Consider the following 23,648-nt stretch of genomic DNA (forward strand, 5'->3'; position numbering starts at 1 on the left):
CCCTCTACTGAAAGCCAGCAAATCACTCACCTCTGTGCACACTTAGTTTAGCCTGCAGAGTCACATTTACAAGCTACAACCAGCAGTCAGTTTGTAAAGTACAAGTTCACTGATCTGAATCATCTGATTATCATCTTAAAAACCCACTCTGATTAAAAAATGTGTTTTTAGCATTACGTATTTGTTCTGAGCTGGCGTCTGTCTTAAAATGGTACAACTGGATAGCTCCGATATTGATGATCAGTTTTGTTGCACCACTGATGTTGGTTTGGGATGTCAGTGACTGTAAGCTAGCAGGAGACATAGTAAACAAAGGGATGATGGGAAATGGGGTAAGGTTACTCAATGCTAACTCTCTCTTCCACAATTTAGAAGCAAGTTTCTAATAAACTCCTGCTGCTCTGCAGAAACTGTTCTAGAAAGTGACATAGGTTTTTGGCTTTGGCTTAAAACGAAAAAATCTTAAATAAAAAAAAAAAACAAGAACGCTATTCTGATCAAAAGATGATCGGAGTCTTTAATTTCTCAGAAAAGGAATAAGAAGAATAAATTTAAAGAATGTCTCAGTTTTTTTGTTTTCTTTTCTGTTGGAGGCTTTTTTTTCACTAAAAGCTTGGATGTGGGAAAGCACAAGGTCACATCCTGCCTTATTGTTTTACATTCTGGCAATTCACTTTAACAATAAAATATGGAATGTTTTGTCAATTAACAATACAACCCAATAAAATCCAATAACTTCTGTCCTTTAGTAAAAGTCAATAGTCTCATAGAGAATGACTCAGCTGTTGTTGAGCATATTTAGAGCTACAACAACAAAACATGCTAATCTGTACCAACCACAATTAAAACACATAGCTTTGAAGGTCTATAAGCTTATTTTGTTTTTAAAAAGACCATGAAAATGTTTTTATTGATAAAAAAGTCTTTATTTGGTTGCTCTGAAACTGACCAAACTGCAGGTAAAAAGTAGCTTCATAAAACCCCTGTAGCACCCAGCAGGGCATCTAGCAGCACACTTCCTGTCCTGCTGTGTGGGGCAGAGTTCACTTTTCTGCTCAAAAGTAATTAGCTTCATTTTTTCAGAAGGTCACGACTTTGGTCTTACACATCTTATTGAATATTACTACTTTTTACTGACGTAAGAAACTTTTTTTTTCTTTTTTGTAGTTTATTTAACAAAACTGAAGCAAAAAAAGGTTGGTAGTTCTATTCAAAGCGTCAAGTTCACAAATTTTGGTAAAAAATAATCATGCAACATCTTAATATTTTGCATACTTGGGAGGATTTTTGATTAGTTTGTCATTATTTTTTTTATTTTGAAGCATTTTTTTTGTTTCAAAGCCTTGTTACATGATCAATTTTTCTGTAAAATCTATTTTATGGTCTATTCCAAAATCCTTAAAGGAGCACCCCGTTCAAAGTAACAGTAACAAACACTTATTTGAGCTGGAATTTATTGAAGACAGGACACAACTGGAAGAGATTCGGTGTTCTGCTACTAAAATAAAAGTTTTTTTGCTGATCATCACTACCTCAGTGGAGAAATTGAGTGTTGTGTTAGTCTGGGGGCGGAGCTGTCAGAGGAAACTCTTCCTGGAGGGAGCGCTTGGCATCGTGCTTACGTCAGCACATTTACAACCGCTCGTTTTCGTGGGTATGGGAGGGGCTTCTGCAGACAGCACAGGTTTTTAGAGGATTACTTTTAAATGCATGAACGGTTTAAAATACCACTTTGGGGTTCTTTATAGTAAGGAATGATCAATAAAATGCATCTAAAACCTCAAAAAGTAGAATTTTCATGGTAGGGCCCCTTTAAAGCAAACTAATCCACAGCCATATGTGGGGAAACAAGAATACCAACTCTTTATAAAGGGGATTGTTGTGTTTCTCCTGCAAAGCTGGAGACATTTTTTTTAGTTTTAAAAAGTGTCATATTTAGTTAGACAATTCACCTTAGTATCATCTGTCATTGGTGAGGCAGAGAATTACAAAATTAATACTAAGGTGAAATTAGTTAGAGGGTATCTATTGCTCATTATTGTTATTTTCGTTTTAGCTTTATATACATAGCTGCAGCACAGCAGTATGCTTTTCTGAGATTTTAGTTAAGGTATTTATTTAAAACAGTTTAGAAAGTCTATACTTTCCTTATCAAAGCATGAATATATTGTTTGTGGTAATTTAATCAAAGCTAATCTCCAACTCTCTATCTTTGTTATGCTTTCTGTTCAAAGGAAGTTGAGGTTTGTATGGCTTCCTTAATATTGCTTTGTACTGAAGCATAAGTGGTTCAGTTTATGTATTGTAATATGTTTAAAGTGCTATCTAAAAAGAAAATAGATTTCATTATTTTCTTTGTTTGTGTGGTTTTGCAGGAGCCTGGGACATGGACTCCTTCCAAGCCTTTCGATCAAGGTGGGTGTAAATGAAAGAAAGCAAAGTCATGTGATGAAACGCAGATTGATGATGGACAACAGTATTTAAAATTCTAAGTTAAAATCAGAGAGCAATTAGATGTATTCTTAGAAAGTTTCTGACAAACCTAAAAAGTGCACATAGTTTATTGTAGATCATCAAGATTCATTTTTTTATTTCATTTTTTTGTATCAACAGTGGGTTAGGATGAACTAGTGGTAAAAACACAGGTAGAAAGATGTCATACTAACCATACTGTAAGTGAAGATTCAGATTATGATAAACATCATGATTCATTTTTGTAACCCAAACCTATTCGATTGATGCATCACTAAGGGTGTATTCAGACTGCACATGTTTGGTTGCTTCAATTGAACCAGGGTTTGTTTCCCCCGATAATCCAGAACATATTTTCAGTCTGAAAGGGACCAGGAACCGTCCTCTGACCCATCTTTCAAGTTGGTCTCGGTTTGTTTCCAATCGGACTGAGCTTCGGTTCTCTCTGAGTTTCCTCAGTCTGAATAGGCTCCGTGCTCGGAGTGGAACTAGTGGACCAAAATGGCCACCGTTAGCAGTCATTACGTGATGTAAGCAGAAAAATGCGGACAAACGTGAAGCAATGACAAGACACAACAATTGACTGAAATATGTTCATGCTGTTTTCTTGACACTCTATATGTCATAAACACTTCTTACCCGTTTCCTCAGTAACCACCATGCAGAATGCCTCTACTGTACCAAAGTAACCAGTACTAACCAGTCGATACAGACTTTCAAAATTGGTCAGCGAAATATAAAGTTTGAATAAGTGAACTATCCCTACAAGGATTGCAAAGCTTAGGACTTCAATGTTTCTATCTCTTGTTGCTTTACCCTGCCCCCATAATTCCTGGCCAATGACTGAACAGATCTTTAGTCACATGGTTTTGTTTACAGTCTTTAGTTCAGATCAGAAATCTCTGGTAGATACCAGTCTGAGTAAAGACCAGACGTAAGGTTCAGGACTCAATCTGGACCAAATTAAGCAGACTTTATCTGGACCAAGGGACTTTTTCCGTCACCGTAAGTTGTAACTATAGTCATTTCATTTATGATCATTTTTTTAATATAATCCGAATCTAATATAAATCAATAAACTAGTTCTTCATTGTGCCCATCAGAAAAGATAATCTCTAACTTTTATAGGGGTCCTTGAGGACGTGTACACATCCTCTCACTTCTCACTATATTCCCAAACCGACTCGCACACATACACACTCATACGCACAAACACACACACTCGACTGGACATGAGGGAAACAAAAGCATTATATTGCACGTTGGAGGATGGAGGCAGGATAATCTCCCAAAGCTGCTCAGAGATTACAGTAAGGTTCTTTAGAGCAGAGGTCATTCAGTAACTGTTCCGAGAACAGCCGAGGGCTTTTGATCCTCTTCATAGGTGTCTCGCTAAAAACCAACATGAGATCATCAAAACTTTGATTATAAATACAAAAAAAAAAATAAAAATAGATCGTGCCATCTGCTTCAGATTAAAAAACAAATCTCAGCCTCAATGGTTTCATATGACTCCCACAGAGATCTGACTCTGGGTCAGTTTGAGGATCTCTGCTGGAGCACACATGAGGACTCAGTGCAGACTGATAGAAGATCAGAAGTAGCCTCTAAAACCAGTTCCATCTGTTTTTTAGCTCTAAGGATACTCAACAGTATTATGACTCCGAGTTCAGCCCAAGCAGCACAGTGCTAGTGAATAAACATGAGTGATATTAGAATACACAGCAGCACCTTTGCAATAAAAAATTAGGATTATACCAATTATTTAATGGGAAAAAAATTAAATATAGGATCCTAGAAAGATATTTAGGATTGTTTTGTCATAGATGAACACATATTAAAGAGCATTTTTATCTGCATCATCTTTCATCTTTAGGTCTTGATCCTGCCAAAGACCCCTGTCTAAAGATCAAATGCGGTCGGCACAAGGTCTGTGTGGCGGAGGATTATAAGACTGCCACTTGTGTCAGCCAGAGGAGAGTTAGGTAAGGTCGCACCTGGACACACACACAGGCTCACACGTGTGCAGTTTGATGCTGAGGAAAATCTCAGTTTAAGAATATTGTTTTTATTTATTTTTTATGTACAAAAAGAACAAGAAAAAAGAATGTATACTTTGACTTTTGATTTACAATGGGTTGCATAAAATAGGGAAAATCAGGACATTGCCCGTAAAGTTAACTCACATTTTTCCAGTGATCATTTAATCATTAATATGCAATTTTTAGCCAAAGTCAATAAACTTGTGTTTTTTTCAGTGGATCTTTAAAGAAAAACACTTTTTTGATTCATTTTACACGCTCAAATATATCTTAATTTGGCCATTTTCCTGACTTTTTCGGGACAATATGGCTTGGTCCAGTTACCCAGGCACTGGCACTAACTTACAATGCTGAACGCAAAGTCCTGCCAAGTGAAATGAATGGGCTTTGTATGTCTGTGTGTGTTTCTGTCTCCAACGCCTCAGACTGGACACAGGACAGTAACACCACACTGACCTCCTTTTTCATTCTTGGTAGCAACACAATTCCCACCACACACACACAAAAAATAAAATAAATAATCACAAATAAATCCTAAATCCTTTTCTTCTTTCTGAAATTGATGTAAGCGTATTAAATTACATCGCAGATAAAACATGTTTGCTGTTTCCAACGAAGCATTGTAATGAAGTACACGTCAGAAAGCATGGTCAGATTTGAGGGTAAATGATGTGATTCTCATTTCAGCTTCAAAGACGCCAGTTTGTACCAGAGTCCGGGGTCAAAGTGCAAACCGTGCCCCGTGGTTCATCCCTCCCCTGTCTGTGGAAGTGATGGCCACACTTACTCCACAAAGGTACCTTCACAAGCAGACATGCAGTGAGCTTATTTCAGTCCGGGACAGGTACACGGTGGTGGGATTTTCTGTCCGACCTGAGCCGAACTCGCTCTTATGTCATGCAAACACAAGCAAGCACATTAGATAAAGGTTTAAAGGCGAGTCTCCGGAGGAACATTTTGGGTCCTACATAATCTGGGAGCTGATTTGATTTTGATGTTTTCAAAATGAAATTTTGTGCTTCATTTTACTGGATTGATTTTTTTTTTATTTAAGCTCTCTCTTCTCTTTTTTTAAGGATGTTCTAAGGATTTTTCCATCACCAGATTGAGTTCTAGGGGTTGATGTAAATTGAGAAAGTTACAGGACATTGCTGAAAATATTTTCCTTGTGATTAAACTTACTGCTTTTGATAATTAAACTTTTTATGTGAAACTTACATGCAACAAAAATTATATACAATTTAAGAACAAAGACATTTCTTGAAGAAAACAGGTAATCTAGGAAATTTGTGGGTCTAAACAGGCTGCAGCTTTTTCCTCGTCCTCTCAGGTGCTTTCGAGGTGAAGTCGTCATCTCTTTCCTTTCAAGTGACTCTTTTCTTGTTGTTGTTGTTGTTTTCTTCTGATCCATGCTGATCTTACTTTTTTTTTGTTGTTCCATCTGTCTCTGTTGCTCCCGCTCAGTGTAAGCTCGACTACCAGGCATGCATCTCAGGAAAGAAGATTACTGTGAAGTGTCCTGGCATGTGTCCCTGCACCTCCCAGCCTGAGAAGAGTTCGGTAGAAAAGAAAGGTACACACTTTTACAGAGATCTGTAAAATGGGAAGGTTTGGAGAGCAAACAGTAAATACTAATTATTCTATCAATATCTCGAGAGTTTCAGCTTTCTGAAATGTAAAATAGCTGCTAAAATATACATTTGTAGACTTAATTTGAATAAGTGAAAATGAAAATAAGCATCATTGCTTTGTGAATACAAATAATCCTTCTTGCTACTCAGTGTGCAGTGAGTCGGACCTAAAAGAGGTGGTGAGTCGCCTCAGGGACTGGTTCCGAGTGCTGCACGAGAATGGCAACCACAAGAGAGTCAAGATCCAAAAGCCAGAGAAAAGCAGTGAGTCACAATCCCCATTGTTACCCACTATGTCTATTCCCCCAACCATCGTATGAACCAGCTTTACCTTTCCCTCAGAGTTTGAAGTCGGCGCGTCACCTATTTGCAAGGATCCTCTGGGGTGGATGTTCTCCCGGCTGGACACCAACTTTGACCTACAGCTGGACCAGTCAGAAATCAAGAGTCTGTATTTGGACCGGAACGAGCCGTGCTCAGATGCTTTCTTTAGGTCCTGCGATACTCACCCAGACAAAGTTATAACCAGCTCTGAGTGGTGCACAGGCTTCCAGAGATACACAGGTACTGAATCTGAGCGTACAAACTCAAATGTGCTCACAACTCGTAATGCAAAGCAGGTGGAAATACGGTTTTGCGTAAATGTAAGATACAAACACTTGAATGGTTTTATGCCAAAAAGAGAATAAAGATGTTGTATTGGAATTTATGAATTTTCTGGAGAAGAATGAAGAAGATCAGAAGGATTGTGTCTTTGTCATAGAGAGTTTATTAGAGGTGTGTTTTAGTTTAAGAACATCTGGATGGTGAAGAAGTTCATAGGTACGTAGACGTGTATGAGAGCTGTAAGACAGTGGTGAGGTGTGCAGTAGGTGTGACAGAGGAGTTTAAGGTGGAGCCGGGACTACACCAAGGATCAATGATGATGAATAGACTGACAGATCAGATACATTTAGACAGGAATCTTCATGGATGGTTTATAGATGTCCTTTCTGGACATTTGACTGGACGATGTGTAAGGCCGAATCCAAGTTCTTATATAAACAATGTTATGTATTTCCGAGCGCTAGCAGCTCCGTGCTAACGTACCTGACCGGCTACTATTGATGACATTACCGAGTGGGAGTGACATCCAAATTCAAAGACATTATTTTTAACATATCTCTCCGCTTGGTGGGCTAAATGTTGGAGTAGGGAGAAGCTGTAGGGGTAGGGGAAGAATTTGGATTCACCCTAAATGTCTCCGGATGGTGGCCATCTATATCAAGTGCTACCGGCCGCCCTGTAGCCTATGGGTATATAAAAAGATGGCCATCCGCCTGTAACCTCAACCTCAAAATGTGCCCAGACGGTCACTGACCGACGGCAGCTTTCAGAGAAAAATAATTTAGTCACTGTAAAATGTTAACTTTTTCTTAAAACCTCCACGACCATCACGCGGCAACTGATTACCTGCCAAATTTGCTGAAAAACTTACATTTAGGACTCCACGCTGTGACCGTAGCATAAATGTTTACTAAATCATATGAATTTGTATGTGTTTGGTTGTCTGCCTCTATGTAGGCCTGTGATGGATTGGCGAGCTGTCCAGGCTGTAACTCGCCCGACAGTAGCTGGATAGGCTCCAGCGACCCCTGTGACCTCATATGGGAATAAGTGGGAACAGAAAATGGATAGATAGATGGAGGGATGGATGCAGCAAGACAGTATCTATTTGTAAATGAGAGGGACTCAAGTGGAACAGTGAGGCTACAAGGGAGCAGAGGTGAAGAAGGTGGAGAAGTGTAAGTACTTCAGGGTCAACAATCCAGAGGAACAGAGAGTGTGGGAAAGACGCGAGTGCAGGCAGATTGGAACGGGCGGAGGAAAGTGTCAAATGTCATGTGTAATAAAAGAGTGTTGGCAAGAATGAAAGGAAAGGTGTAGAAGACTGTGGTGAGAGCAGCCATGTTGTTGATTTAAAGACAGTGGGCTCTGAGAAAGAGGCAGGAGGCAGAGCTGAAGATGCTGAGGTTGTGAGGATGAATAGAATCTGAAATGAATACATTATCCTTGGAACTATGAGTGGAGTTTTGCCTGGTTTCAGAGATATTTTTCACATTGTTTTGACCTTGTCTTTGCTTTGTTTTTAAATTTATAAATAATTATTTTTTTCTCTTCGCATTTATTCTTTGTCATGAAACATAAAAACAGCCTGATATACATTTTTGTAGTAAAAAATGATTAAACTTACTAACCTGGTTTATTATGTAATGTAATATCATGAAAAATATGCATAAGAAAATGAGTTTAGGTTGTATTAAACAGATGGATATATGTATTACCACAAAAAACATTTAAAGGTAAATAATTGGAGCAAATTTTAAAGTATTAAAAAAACTAGAGGGACCTGGCTGACATCATCGACTGGAAGTGGAAATCATACAATGTACCCAAAATCAAAAGTGTTCAGAATTGTAGAAAAACTTTTATTAATGCTCAAAATGGGAAAAACTGTAGCTGTTAGGGTCACCAGTTAAATAAATGTTTTTTTTAGCAATATGAAGGGACTTCCTGTTCCAGTCAAAGACTTCTGCTTCTGGACTTTGATGTCTGCAGCCAAAATCTTCTTGGAAAAAATGCTAAAAAAAAAACCTGTACTACTACGGTTTAAGTTTAGCCTACATGCACTTGATTTTCAGCACCTTTTTTATACTGCTGAAAAACAGCTTTAAGCTGAGTCAGGCTAGATTGTTTTTTTTTTTTTTTATCTTTTCATGTTTAATAAATCAAATCAACTTAAATGACCCTAGTGAACCATCAGTGATTCCTACAATAAATCTGATTTTAGCCTTTTGAATTAAAATATAAAACCTAAATTAATCAAATAAAAAATATGCTTTCCATAGAAAATTATATCTCACTTTAAAGTTGAGAACCAGCTGCTAAAATCCTTGAGTTGACCTTTATGCTTTTCTTTGTTTCAAAGCAGAGAAAAATGTCATCTTCAACTTTCTGCAGATAAATAGAAGAATCAAGTCTTCTCATCCATAAGAAAGGCAGTTTCCTTTATACACCTGAGTGCTTTAAATTAAAAAGTGAAGCACTATTATAAGACATCAAGGATTCAAAACGGATTTTCAGTTTTTCAAAGAAAAGAAGATGTTTTGGCAGATGAGTCATCAGATTCATTTGTGCCAGTAAAGAAAGCAAGGCGACGGAACGAAGAAGAAGACTACAAATTAAATCTATAAAGCATTGAAAGGCAGATGGCTTTGAATTTTCTCACCACATTCTTTTTTTTGTCTCTCCCATTTAGATTCTCCGTGTAAAGCGGAGCTGTCTAGTATGAACAAAAAGCAAGCTGGGAAGAAGTTACTTGGTAAGACGTGCGGCGAATCACAACAAGCGTTCACAAACACTGCGCTGCTCCTGGTCATTGTGCGCTCCTGTGTGTTTTGGCTGACTCCGTAGGCCAGTACATGCCATCCTGCGATGAGGAAGGTTACTACAGGTCTCACCAGTGTCACAGCAGCAGCGGCCAGTGCTGGTGTGTCGATCGCTATGGCAACGAAGTCGCGGGCTCACGCACCCACGGTCCTGCAGACTGCGGTAGGCAAAACACTAAGGCGGGTGTCGGGTTTCTGTGTTTGTCCAGAAACTGAATGGATTTGCTGATTGGAGTGTTTGCAGGAGGGAACTGCTCTCAAAACTGTTTCAAAATAAAAGCACAATTTTCACTCAAAAACGATCTGAAGTTTCACCAAAGAATTCTTAACTTACAACAAAGAAACACATTTTTTCTGCATGTTTAAGAAGGATTTGAATGCCATTAATAAGACTCTTTAATTGAGAAGTTTTATATGAACTCATTGGATAATTGGGTTGTGTTCATACTCACTTTTTAGTGCACGGCAGAGGCCAGAGGTCTGCAGCCTGGCTCTGGACCCACATGCGGCTCTTTTACTCCTTCACAGTAGCTCTCTGGTTGAAGAAAAATAAATAATACCAATTTTTCAAAGTAAGGGTTGCTAAATTAGCACTGATTTAATGTATTTTAGTTATTGACTTAAGTGAACCAAGTAGATCAACTATAATGGTTTTTATATTCCTATTCAGACCTAAGGTATAACAATGTCATTTTTGTCTTGCGTTGTTTAAAACTTATCATAGGAATTCAGTGGCTTCCCTGGCATTTTCCTGTTTGGGATAGGAAGTCCTTTATTTTGTCAAAAGTAAAAAATGAGATTTCACTTGAAAATGCCAGTTTCTCTTAATATTTATGTATTCATGCCAAAAAAATAAAATAAATATAGTTCATATTTATTATAAAAAAAAAACAAAACAACACTACGATGATGCAAAGTAGAGTCAAATTTTCCCAAGAGGATAAAATAAAAGGTTTTGATCAGTACCAAACAGGCCTGAATGGCTCTTTTACTGGCAAAGGTTGCAGACCCCTGCTAGAGGAGGTCTGACTCTGAAACCTTCAACAGCCAGTTGGACCAGTTTCTCAAGACATACCTGAGCCCCTGGGCCACACTTCATTGTATAGAAAAATACAACACTGTATTTCTGCTCTTGTGATAATTATACAACTAATTTATAAACTATTGTTTTTAATATTTCAGTTCATTAAAATTCCTAAAATTGTCTTTTTATTGATTCAAAAATTTTCTTTTACCTTTTACTACACATTTATTTTAAAGTAAAATTCCTGTAGAAATGTAAACAAGCCAACATTTTTGTATTATTACATAAGTTTACTAAAATGTGCAATCAAACAGTTTTTCTACTTAGTAGTGAACATAAAAGGAAAATATATATATATTTTTCACTGATTCGCACTCATAGTTTGGCAGAGTTTTACACCGGATGCCTTTCCTGATGCGACCCAGTATTTTATCCAGGCTGTGGAAAGCCAGAGAGCAAAAATGGAACAATGAAACAACTGCATGTGGCTGCAGAGTTCTGGTGAAGAGCATTCACCGTCCGAATCTACAATTCCAAAATCCACTGAACTGGAAACTTCCCAGAAGTCTCTGCGAAAAAATAAAATGCATCAATGCTCTCAAGATTGGCTGATCAAGACCACAATGCATTGCATCTGAACAATTTTTCCTCTTCTTTTTGTAAATCTTCCACGTTTTCATCAACAGAACATATTGGATTCATTAATAGTCTTCATAAAATAATCATATTTATGAGGTTTTTACTTTGACAAATAGGTGTTGTCATATTTGCTGTGGAAAAAAAGAATAAAGTAGTGAGCATGTGTCAGAATTACGTAAATCCAGGGCCCTACACATAACCACTGTAGTCTTTTAGGGCCTAGAGAGTAAATTTGCTTTAGAGAGACTTCAACAAAAAAAATGTTATTACCCATCATCCTCTGACACTGCACAGAACATGAACTACCGGTACTAGATTTACTGCCAAAAGAAAATGAGGTTCTCATGCTCATTTGCATTTTTTTCCAACTGCCTCTATAGGTTCCTACATGTTTGAAATTGGAGGGTGTGAAGGAGACAGAAAAAAACAGACAAACCTCTTCAGCAGGAAAAAAGGCTGAGCAGACTTTCTTTCAGGTGTTTGTGCTTAGCTGAGATAACCATCAGCATCCTGTTGTTCAGACCCGAGGACAGACACGGCTCTTCCGATGAAAGGAAAAAAAACCTCCTGCTGTTCGCGTTCATAAGCTCGCGAAGCTCCCAGCGTTTTCTTCATTCCTTTTTGTTTCTTTCTTTGCTTCCAGGCGTCGTTTTGGAGTCTTCCGGGGACCTCGGCAGCGGCGACTCGCTCTTCAGCGACGACGACGACGAAGACTCGTTTGTCCTCAGTGATCAAGCTGGCACGGACGATGAAGATGATGAGGATGATGATGGGGATGATGATGATGGGAATGATGAGTATTTGTCATAATTTTTTAAGATAACAAAAAAAGAAAAACATTTAAAAAAAAAGAAAGAAAGTTTGTAAAAATGTTTGGTCAAATTGCACGTTTCTAGGTGACTCCCCAGGCAAATCTTTCATTGTTCTAACAGCCTTTGGACTGCTGTCTGTGTATTTTTTCATCAGTTAAGTAAAAAAATAAGCTATATTCCTGGGAAAAAAATATTTCTATTCCTATTTATGTAGAAAATATGGATGGTTAATGGCACTTGTTCACTTGTAAGTCAGCCAAACCAGAGAAAACAAGAACTAGTTGCCAATCGGTCCATCACTTTGGATTTGAGACCTTTTTTCCTCCAGCTGATAGTCTTTCAGTGTCTCCCATCTTTGTGCAGCACTCTAATGCCTGAGTGTGTTGATGCCTGAGGCACAATGTTAAAGAGATTTTCCCCTCCCTCAGTCCTCCATGTTGCTCCTCTCCTCCCCTTACACTTTTATCCTTATCAGATGTTCCTATGTATAGGTGGGATGTTGATGATGTAGATAGGAGAATATTGCACTCTTGAGGTTTCTTTTGATTTCTGTGACTGTAACTATGTTAAAAAATAGCAAAAAAAAAGATAAACATCAGACAAACTAAGACAAAAGAAAAGAGAATCCAAGTTCTAGATAAGGGCCAGAACCGACGCGTCAGATGTTTGTACCGATGCACGCATCACGTCAGATCATCACAAAGGCTCAGTGAGACGAGAAATATTCCTGCTTGGCTTGTGGTGTGTGGGTGGGGTTTGGGTATTATCTATTTTTGTAATCCGTCTCTGAATGAATCTATAGTACAAAAAAAAAAAAATTTGTCTTAGCTCATCCATCACTTTGTGATGTCGTTTTAGGTTACAGAAGCCAAACTTTTGAGGAACTCTAAATACACGAGAACTTGAGGTCGTTGTAAATTGAAAAAAAAAAAAAAAATCCCCTCAGGTCTGTACAGATACTCCAACAGGTCGTCAATTCCTTCAAAAAAAAAAGCTCATTAGAGCTCAGCGTGAGGAGATTTTAGCACACGGAGAACAAATAAATATCTTGCACAATGAGTAAACCGCAGAGCCATGCAGACCTGCTGAAGACGCAGAGTGGAGGTTCAAAGGCTAGGTGTGCCTTTCACTGGTAAGGACAGCTGGTGGTGATGGAGGGACAAGCATGCTTACTGGACTGACTTCAACTTGTCTTTATACTGGATAAGAGTAGCTTTACTCTTAATCCCATTTGGACTTGAGTGTGGGCTTTTTTTGTTTGTTTGTTTGTTTGGGGTCTCTCTTGTAAAGGTGTTTACTCGGCCATTCATCCGATGTTTTAATTTGTAATATAGGATTACTAGAATGTAGAGAAGCACATCGATGCTTAGCAGTTAAGGCGTATAAACATTTAGACTCTGCTGGATATGAACATGTTTTATAAATATATATATATTATACACTGGCTAGGGGAAACTTTGGTTTAGACATCTTGATTTGACAAAAAAAAAAACAGTTTTTGCTTTCACCGTGTTTTAAAAGCTTCGTTTGTACTTAATCTGCTCTAAAAACATTTCAAATCAGAGGGTTCAACTTTTAGCAAATATGTGAGTACCGTTAGGAGGACCTGGGATCAATTTTTCACCAAATTATTCTGCAATTTTGGCTCTATTTTGAATTAACTTTTCCTTTGATAGCTTGAGAAGTGCCATCCATGTCCACCTTTTTTTTTTTTCTTTTAATTTCACGTCCTTCATCGATGCTTCTCCCACTGAAATCCAGCTTCATTTTATAGACTGAAAGGTGTTTCTGTCATGGAGTGAGAAGAAGTGAGAGTGATGACATGCAAACCATTTTTTAAAGACCTCAGACACTGTAGCCACTCTCAACCAATCACACATCACAGCTCTGATAGGTATAGGTTATGATACAGATGCATTTTTTACAGTGTATGTATGTTTTGCTGAAATAAAAGCTATATTGTCCAATATGTCTGCGTTGTGGGTTGATTTTGTGGAAGACAAGATGGGATTTTTGGGGTTTTTGGAGGAACTTTTGTCATAAAAACACACATTTTGAAGGTTTTTTTAATTTAAATCGTTAAATCGTTTGTAATAAGACAACTGTAAATACATAATCAAAGTCTATAGTGTATTTTTATAAAGAATTTAAAAAAACTTTTGTTTTCTGGGACAAAGTTTATGCAGACCGACTTACTGTTGGTGCAGAAGTAAGCCTTAGCTGATATCCCATCATTCCATCTTTTGCCCACATTATGGTGGCAACAAAAATGGCGAGTGATATATATCGGAGATATCCAGCCGTACAGTTTTGAACCAGATGGCAGCTCAAAAAAGGAAGACGATAATGGATCTTTGTGTACAAAATGGATGCATCAGTATGGCATGGAGACTTTGGCCTTCCCATTTCACATTGTGTCAAAAAAAGAAAAGAAAAAAAGAAAACCACAGGTTTTTGTCAGCTCTAGATTCATCCCAATTTGAAAAGAAAGTACTCAGAAATGCCGTTATAATCTTAAATTCTTATATATATCCTCTATTATGAGACAAATGCTACAAGAACATGTTAAAGACACAATTTCCATTAGAGTGGGTCTTTAACCTCTTGAGATGTGGCCTCCATATGCGGGGGACATGACATCATGAGGTCATGTCCCCGACTAAACATGTAGAGCTCAAATATTAGCTCAGGTTTTAAGAGGTTAAAGAAATATCCTTTTTTTTCTTTTTATGGAACAAATGTATGCAAAAATTTGCATTAACTTCTATATTAAAGACACAAGGACCCAATATGTTTGTTGAGATGGTACAGGAAGAAAGTATTTCCATTTGCCTAAAAAAATGCATTTTTTTTTTTGTTTTTGTTTTTTTTTTTTTAGAATGGTGTTGTGGCTCCAGGAATTTATTTTAACACAACTCTGTAAACAAGATGTTGTACAACACAACAAGCTCTCTTTGTGTTTCAGACGAAAGAAAGAGAAAGTGACGGCAGTAAATAAGGCACGCTCATTTTCACACAACTTTCCTTTCAGGCCTAATGTGCTGACCTGAAAAATGAGCAGATACCATCTCTGGAGCTCAACTTTAAACGCTGGAAATGAGCCTGCTTGTTGAAACTCTTTAAAGAACAATAAAAAGATAACTGCCTGCGTACGGGGAAACAGAGTGACTGAGGGCTGACGGGAAACGTCTCAGGAAGCACTTCTGGCGTTGGGAAATCAGGTTTCATGGATAAGCAGCGTTCGCTGGTGCAGGCTTTTTTATTCTTTTGTTTTAAGTCAATTTAAAACTCTTTGGAATGCAGATGTTTAAAAAAAACTTGATTACCAACAATATTTGTAGATTTTTCTGTTGCACCACAATGTAAGATATTTTTCACAATAGCACAAAGATCATGAAATCTAATTTAAAAATAGGACAGATAGACAAGTTTTTCACATTACTTTTTTTTTTAAATAGAATTTATTACTCTTATGCCTTAAATTTTTAATTTACTAATTTCAATAATAGATTAATTTCTATGTAACTTTCTTCTATTAAAAAACAAACTAAAGACCGTTTTTAAAAATGTCCAGTGAGTGGCTTTATTTCAGACATGCTAATTTCTTTAGAAATCTATTCAAGTTCAATAACTGACCTTAGAAAAATACTGAAGTCGACTGTACTCTTTACCTTTCAACAAAAGACCTTTTCCAGTTTCGGGCTCTGTAAGCGGTTAAACTATTCACACTCATGAGTGTTTGAGTCACTCATGAGTAACATGGAAACCCAACAAGGAAGACGTTGAGGTAATTAACTATGGTCAAAGTGTGTTTTAGTCAGACATCTATTTTTGTGCAGAATGCTGCAAAACTGCTGCAGCAGGAGTGTCACGACGGGAATAAGTGATATTTGAAGTCACATGCACCTTTTAAAATTTGACATTTTTTAGTCATCTTACAAAGCAGAAGTTATATGAAGTAGGAGGGGGTTATATTTTTGGCTACTTTCAGGACTTAGAAAACAGGGTTATTGGTCTAAATTGAAATAATCTGTGCAATCGGTTTACTAACAGCTTAGATTTGTTTAAGTTTTCTTAATTTAAAACTAAATATGATATAGGGACTTTATTTTCATCAAGTGGCTTAATTTGGCAGCTGTTTTTTCAGTTCAGATCGCCATTTTAAGGGATTTGCTGCCCTCTTGTGGCCAAACAGATACATATTTTGAGGAAAATAATACATTTCCTGAAGATTTGTCTTCCTTTTCAACTAATCATTTTACTAATCATTCATGTTTTTTTGGACAGTGGTTAAAATATATGCACATCATGTGTGATTTACTATTAATATTTGCTTCACCAAGGCAGCCTCAAAAAGGATAATATACATAATATACAAACGTCACCAAAAAAAAAAAATCTTTATAACACATGGTTTTATTCATGTTGAAATAAAAATGACAGTTTTTTAGGATACAAAAATCTCAAATGAAAAAAAAAAAAAAAAAACTTTGAAAGGCATTATTTACCCGCGTTAAAATGCACACAAACCCTCACAATGTAGGTAATATACACGCAACCGTCCATAAAAACATGTTAAATTGTACAAATTCTTAGAAAATACACAAATAGTTTAGTTGAGAAGGAAAAAATAATAAAGTTAACTAAGAAAAATAAGCTTTGTAAATAAAAAACAGAACACAACAAATATTAGAGTGGTATAAGCTTTAAAAAAAAAATCAAAATCTTAAAAAAATGTTAGCACAGAAAAGCACATCAGTATTATCTGTGTCCAAAACAGATTCCCTAGTGTTACTTTGACCTTTTTTTTTGTCAGTTTGGGATGAGGTCAAGCTGAAGTCCCTCCTCGAGTCTGCAAAAAAAAAAATCTTCAGCTAGCTTGTCCTTTGTATCCACAACAGTTCTAGAATCACACAGTTACTCACCATGGGTTTCATTTCCTTTTCGTCTCCCTTTTCTTCCTTGACTAAGCCCGTTTTTTTGTTGCTCTCCACAAATTCCTGAGGAGCAACAAAGAAGAAGCTACTGAACCCGTGTTTAATGTGTAAAACAGTCAATAATATTTTTAAAAAACGTTAAAAAAGGAAGATATTTGCAATATCTAAGAATGCTCAGGAGTTTCTGCTCACCGAGTTTGGAAAAATTCATACCCCACATAAGTGATAGTAACCTCCCATCTCACCATTAATGACTTATCCATGAAGTACTCTTTCCCGGGGGAGCCATCGCGATACTTGCAGTCGATGGCGAAGCAGAGAAACAGGACGTCGACGACGTTCTCGTACACAGAGAGGAAGCAGTGCGCCACGAGGAAGGCAAACACGCAGACGATCAAAAGAGGCAGCACCCACACCGTGTACTCCCTCTGGTAGTTCAGAGCCAGAATGCCTGCAAACGCGGTGGTGGCGACTATGAGAATCTAAAGTGATAAAGAGCAAGTTAATTTAGGAAATATTTTTAATAAGATTATGTAAAACACAATGTATTTAAGAAAATGGCTGTGATGTTAGGAGAGGAAACCCTTCTCGTCAGTCTATTTATGCAATACACAAAGAAACAAGTAAAAAAGATTTAAATATTTAGATTTTCTTGAGGAATTACTACTAAAAGGTATCCAAATGGTTTAAAAATAATAATAATAACTGCAGAAGAGATGTCAAATCTTGCACCTTTCCCATGAAGAGCACAAAGTCCCCCACGGTGTTAATGGCTGCCACTCGAAGAGCATTCTCCACCAGGATAACGAAAGCCTCACAGGCTGAGGTGCAGAAATTGGTGCTTTTGATGGCTGTTGCAGTATAAGCATTCTGGAGGGGAAAAAAAGAAAAAAAGTGATTTCATTTCTTTTTTTGACTGAACACATCGTTGATTAGGTATTCTTGTTTATTAATAATGGAGTCTTACTTGATTTAAGTATGCCAAACATTTTTCAAGACACCATAAGCAGCAGACGCAGGCCTTCAGCATGCAGCGAGCACAGGCGTTTTCCTATAACACAAATGAATGAGTAAATGTACAAAAATATGAAATTGTAGGTAGCTAAATAGACCCTTTGACCCGCTGGAATAAATAAACTTCAGACTCACTTTCCCCTTGAGCTGGCTGTGGATGTACGTTAGGATGAGACGGGGGATCTTAACAAGCGTGATGATGAAGGAGCCCTTAGCGATAGTGCCCATGTGGTAGCGAATGGTCTGCAACATGGCTGACAGGATGGGTGTTGATGTCATTGTGGACTTGTCCCTTAAAAAGGAGGACATAAGTGGAATTAGATGGCGCGGGAGTTAGGTTGACAAAGTATGACAAACTTCATACTTGGTGAAATAGTAGTTGGCCACTACTAGAGCGGTGGTCATCTGCTGGAAAGCAAGAATGAACTCGCTGATCCAGATGAGGCCCACAGCGTGATACCACACTGTATACTGAAGAGGCCCTTCCATCCGATACTCCACCAACTCCGTGGAGTTGTTCTTCATCGGAGTTCCTGAGAGGAAAAATAAATGTCCGCCGTTTTAATATTCGATCACTTCCCAAACGATCCATTAATTTTAATCTGCTTTCATCTGTTAAAGACATTAATATGGTGATGCTGCTTCCTTTAAGATTTAGCTGAACGGTGTGAGAAGTCAGCTTCTGTTGTGCTGGCCTTTACTTCTGAACAATAGTTCAAAGGGAGCCGAGAGAAAGGGAAGTGCCACTCTAAGACAGAAGTGGTTCTTTGACTCCCCGCATCACGAGAATCCAGCACAAGACTGTGACCGTGGGAGTGCAGTCATGCTATGCGGCCCAGGCAAAATGCCACAAACGTCATATCCCAACTGAGTTGGAGCTATGGCATAGAGTTTTTCTTTTTCTTTTTTTTACTCAAATATCTTTAGCCCTTTAAACACCGGAGATGTCATCATAAATCTTTCACCGTTTGCATGATCAACATGAATCAAGTGAATATGACGACTTAACAGCACTTTTCTCTGTAACAGAATCAGCTGATCGATGTGGACTGCATAAACACTTTCTTAAATCTCCCAGAGTAAACCATATCCACATATATGACCACATATTAACTTTGGCACACTAAAGAAATAAAGTATTTATGAAATATGAGCTATTTTTGTGAGTTTCTTTCCTACCCGGAAGTAAAACCCCTCGATTTCTAAGCGCCTTCCGCTACTTGTGGGTGTCGCCCATTTCATAACATCAACCTAGAGCCGGCCGTTTCGCCCAGAAGACAAACAACATTTGAACTTTTGCAAAGATGGATGTGCATACCGTATATCTGCCTATAGTAACCCCCGCCATTGCTACACTGGTTGTTGCAACTGAGCGGCAAAGCTAGTGGCTGAGCACTGCTAGCTAAGTGGAGAAGCTAGCAACTGAGCGAGACAACTAGCAAAAGCACAAAAACAGTTAGCATAAATGATCAAATAATGCTAATAAAATAAGAAAAAGGGAAACCTGAATTTGTTTGTTAAATTCATTCACTTTTTATGTATTACAAAAGTATCAGACAGGTCTCTGCCAAAAACCTGATCAGAACATCCCTAGATAGAATGAAGCTTCAGCTCCAGTGTTTAAATCTGAAAGACTTTAGCATCAATTCAGCTTAGTAAAATCTTCTGCACAAATAAAGCTGACCATAATAAATGGCACTCTGAATTCTTGAAAACTTTGTCGCTGTATTCATCCTCACCTGAGGTCCCCAGGAAGAGGAGAACAGCTATCCAGTAAACCCAGAAGAGCATGAGGGAGAGGAAGGTCAAAAGAGGCTGCAAGACTAGGAAAGGGAGATGGATGAACACTTTTCCCGCCACGTGGAAGAGGGAGATGGTCAGAGCCACACGCTTCCTCATGAAGAATATCACCAGCAGCAGGATAACCTGAAAGGTTGAGGAAAAAACAAAGATCAAATAGTTTTATTCATCAAATATTTTCTAGAAAAGGACATTGAGCTGCATACTTTCTGCCGTTGTAAAAGTGTTATTATATAATTATATTGTATTATAATTATGCAAATTTTAGCCAAAACCAAAAAACATGTTATCTAGGATGTCAATTTTGCAGAGTGGCAGCAGTTAATTAGAAGTTTACCTGAGTTGTGGGCGTGACCATTGGCACAGAGCAACCCATGCCAGCCATTGTACTGTTTAAAAAACAAACTTCTGTGTTTGTCCAGATACAAGTTTTTTCCTAAAATGTTTTATTTATTGAATATTAATTTGTTGGAAGGGCGCCCTCCCCTTCTGTGTCTTAGAATGGGGGCGGCTTTCCCCACGTTACTGAGAGCTCAGAACAGGAAGTTCGAGGGCTAGCCACTGTATTTTCTAGGTCACAAATAAACTCTATTCTCAATTTTTCCTGATTCACAAAAAAATAAAGAAATATTTTATTTTCTTTACATATCACGACAAAAATGCCACAAACATGTTAAAAACACCATAATTTTAATCAGAGCAGGTCTTTAACGCCGACTCATCAGACCTACCGTGAACACAGTAGCAATGATCGCATACACAAGTAAAGCCTTAACGTTGTCCGAGGTCACCTCCTTCCCAATGGCCGAGGTGGAGTTGTTGTCCAACGCCTTCTTGTGGTCAGCATACAGCCACCACAAAACTGCTACGGCACCTTGAGGTGAAACAACAGCATACTATAAACATACAGCAATATCATATTTATATACTAATTAAAATCAGTATATTACCCGTGGAGCCGACGATTACTAGACAAGTGAGGATGTACACCAACACCTTGGTTATGTACCGGATGACGGCCATCATGATCAGGGAAAGAACTGCATTCAGGAAAACAATGTATTATTTTGGTTCAACTAACACACAGAAATGAGGGTTAAGGTCGAGTGTTCTGTTGTAGCGGCCATGTAAAGGTGTGTAACAAGCACTACATAGGCTTTTTACAAATGGACAAGCTTGAAAGGCCGAACGGCCGTGAAAGAAATCCTGTCCTGCAGTGAATCGTGTCCCAATCATCAAGAAACCTGAGGCGAGCAGATAAAATAATGGAGATGAAAGATTTGCAAATCAACCAGGGATTAGGTCTGTATTTTTTATTGCACCAATGGGAGAGCAGATATTAAATGATCGCCTCTGGGCTGAACTTCAGTGGGTCTCACAACTGTAAGCTCTCAGACATTTCCTGTTTTTCTTTCTTTTTTTTCTTCATGATAAAAATAGCTGCCCTTCCAACTGTTTCCTTCCTTCTGAATTCTCATGAGTAATTTGAGCTGTGCAGTAGAGCAGCCATAAAAAGAAAAAAAGGAGCTTTTATTTTGTTAGACCCCAAAAAAAAGAAAAATATCCTGCCGAAAACCGCCTGTAGGTCAGATCTGAAAGTGTGGTACCTAAAGCCAGCACACAAAGACCCATGATGATCTCCTTGCTGGTCACCACCCCAGCCAAGACCCGCCGCAGCACGGTGTTATCGCTGACAAACGTGATGAAACCTTGAGCAAACTCAGCGTAGCAGCCAATTTCCATGGGAATGCAGCGGCGGAACACCGGGACGGCTTTGCTGTGAGCACAAGACGAGAAGCATGCGTTTGTTTAAAAAAAACAAAATCCATTTCTGATAACTTTGACACAGGATAAAAAATATTCAAACTTCCCTGGTGTGTGTTTGCTTTAAGCAACAACCTAAAGTTAACTAGAAAAAACAGCTGTGTTTCAACATTGTCCATTATTTATCCTCTGATTAATATTTTTTCTATTTATGGAACTAAAAAAAGACAAGGAAAACTTTCCATAAGCAGGATATGTTTAAATACCTTGGTTGAACAGGAAGCTTTGGACATTTGGTGAATCTGTCTCCATGACTTTCGTATCTTGTGGGAGTGATGTCATAAGTGCAGAGATCAGACCCTGAGGACAGACAAAACAAAACCAAAAAAAAAAAAGAAAACGATGAATCACATTCTTCTGACTTCAGTCTAGTTTTGCCACAGGGTGGAAAAAACTCACATCGGACTACGCAAACCAGTCAGGAACTTATAGGGAAATGCTTCAAAGCCTGGTGCGCCATATTGAAACCATGACCACAAAAAAACGTGGAATGCAGCCACAAGCATCAGACGCTGCGGGAAATCTGATCGACAAAAGGTGTGACGAGAAAATGCAAAGGCAAGCTTAAGACAATGGGTAGAAATCTGATTTTAATGTTCCACATAGAAATTCAAGAAATCTTGAAACGTTTATTTTTAACCTGTTTGAGATAAAGAATAAGAAAAAAGAGCTCGACAACTTTCCATCTTAAAAAAAAATTCATTTCTGATCGAGATTACCCGACTAAGATTGTTGCAGTCCCTAAAGAGTTAGTCGCACGCACCCGTATAGGGGGGTTGACCCTTTCAGGTGCTGCAGGTTTTTTGGGTTGTCTAAGCCCGTAGAGCAGGGGTCTCAAACTCGCGGCCCGCCGGATGATAATTTGCGTCCCCCGTCTTCATTTTAAAGATTACTGTTTTTGCGGCCCGCAAGACTGATATGAATGACAGTTGTTGTGTGCAGAGCTGAACCAACCAATCACTGTGAGGTATATGGCTCTGGAGGCGGGACATCGGCGGGCTGTCCAATAACTTGTTCATTCATTCATTCCTCTAGTCAGCTGGGCGGGGGAGGAGCCTGCCGCTTGTCAAAAAGCGTGTTTCTGAAGCCGCACCGGTTGTGGGAGGAGCTGGATGTCTCTCAGAATGAATGGGACACATATGGAGTTTATTTATGTCAAAATTCCACGCAGAAATAAGACATCTACGAGCACGCATCAAACATTCTGCGAGGACAAAGAGCTTTGTCCTCCTCCACGAGCAGAAAAAGTCCTCGCGCGAGTGACTGAATACTTCCGCGTGAGTGCGTGAGTGATGCGCGCACGAGCAGAATCTTCAAAGGTGCTTCCACACCGGCCACGTGTGGTGCGTTCAAGAACGCGGTCTGCGCGGGTTTATGAACGCACGCTCAGCAGGTGTATCCACACCGGAGCAGCGCGGTCACGCACGCAGTAGCAGAGAGGAGATTCTTCTTCTATTATATTTTTACTGTTCATTAGTGCTCCTCTGACATCTACAACAGGGAGAATCTCAGAGCAAAAAGTAAAAACGGTTGAAAATACCAGAAATGTTGCTCCATGCTTTTAGTTGTCACAACTCTGTTCTTTTAAATGTCTGTCTGGGTGTCATATTAACCTGACCGGGCACAAACCGCAATGATTCATTTCTCTTTTGTGATCATGTTTGAAGCAGATGCCACACAAGCAGCTCCCAAATTAGAGCCCCTGATTGGTCACTGCTCTGCGCTGCTGAGACTGTGCGTGGAAATGTTGAACCGGACTGAAGACTCAGTGTGTGCCCGATTTGTGCATAGAGCTCAGGACCAGACTTAAAAACTTGAGTAGCAACGCTTACGAATTCTGGTGTGTGTGCGTTTGCATTGACTTTTCATTGAAAGTGTGCGCTTGATTGCGCGCCAACTGGGCCGCTGTGTAAGCACCTTCAGTGAGCACGCTGCTCTCAGCTCAGAAATGAAGGAGGAGCTGTTAATACAGACATTTGAAATTGAATAAAAAAAGTTCTCTCTAGTGCAGAGTTTCTCAATTAT

The 23,648-nt window shown here is 38.6% G+C and overlaps 2 protein-coding genes across 3 annotated transcripts in view; one reads left to right on the plus strand and one right to left on the minus strand.

Moving 5' to 3' along the window:
• Positions 1 to 14,017, plus strand: part of spock3 (SPARC (osteonectin), cwcv and kazal like domains proteoglycan 3) — a 20,904-nt gene extending 6,887 nt beyond the window's left edge. The window contains exons 3-12 of one of the 2 annotated variants that reach the window (XM_024290320.2): positions 2,235 to 2,243; positions 2,376 to 2,415; positions 4,349 to 4,457; positions 5,202 to 5,310; positions 5,979 to 6,087; positions 6,296 to 6,409; positions 6,488 to 6,709; positions 9,444 to 9,506; positions 9,599 to 9,736; positions 11,880 to 14,017. In XM_024290320.2, the coding sequence (XP_024146088.1) occupies positions 2,235 to 2,243; positions 2,376 to 2,415; positions 4,349 to 4,457; positions 5,202 to 5,310; positions 5,979 to 6,087; positions 6,296 to 6,409; positions 6,488 to 6,709; positions 9,444 to 9,506; positions 9,599 to 9,736; positions 11,880 to 12,046 (1,080 nt within the window). In that variant the 3' untranslated portion in view covers positions 12,047 to 14,017. The remainder of the gene's footprint in view (positions 1 to 2,234; positions 2,244 to 2,375; positions 2,416 to 4,348; positions 4,458 to 5,201; positions 5,311 to 5,978; positions 6,088 to 6,295; positions 6,410 to 6,487; positions 6,710 to 9,443; positions 9,507 to 9,598; positions 9,737 to 11,879) is intronic. The other variant, XM_024290319.2, reaches the window with a different exon arrangement.
• Positions 14,018 to 16,571: 2,554 nt separating this feature from the next.
• Positions 16,572 to 23,648, minus strand: part of LOC112157533 (choline transporter-like protein 1) — an 11,149-nt gene continuing 4,072 nt past the window's right edge. Inside the window, exons 5-16 of the mRNA XM_024290318.2 lie at positions 21,830 to 21,923; positions 21,407 to 21,576; positions 20,750 to 20,839; positions 20,531 to 20,673; positions 19,739 to 19,925; positions 18,364 to 18,532; positions 18,135 to 18,291; positions 17,953 to 18,036; positions 17,718 to 17,855; positions 17,231 to 17,467; positions 16,974 to 17,048; positions 16,572 to 16,900 (exon numbers count right to left, since the gene is read on the minus strand). Coding sequence (XP_024146086.1) covers positions 16,877 to 16,900; positions 16,974 to 17,048; positions 17,231 to 17,467; positions 17,718 to 17,855; positions 17,953 to 18,036; positions 18,135 to 18,291; positions 18,364 to 18,532; positions 19,739 to 19,925; positions 20,531 to 20,673; positions 20,750 to 20,839; positions 21,407 to 21,576; positions 21,830 to 21,923 — 1,568 coding nt within the window. The 3' untranslated portion in view covers positions 16,572 to 16,876. The remainder of the gene's footprint in view (positions 16,901 to 16,973; positions 17,049 to 17,230; positions 17,468 to 17,717; positions 17,856 to 17,952; positions 18,037 to 18,134; positions 18,292 to 18,363; positions 18,533 to 19,738; positions 19,926 to 20,530; positions 20,674 to 20,749; positions 20,840 to 21,406; positions 21,577 to 21,829; positions 21,924 to 23,648) is intronic.

This window comes from Oryzias melastigma, linkage group LG1 (genome assembly GCF_002922805.2).
Source record: "Oryzias melastigma strain HK-1 linkage group LG1, ASM292280v2, whole genome shotgun sequence".
NCBI classification, from domain to species: Eukaryota; Metazoa; Chordata; class Actinopteri; order Beloniformes; family Adrianichthyidae; genus Oryzias; species Oryzias melastigma.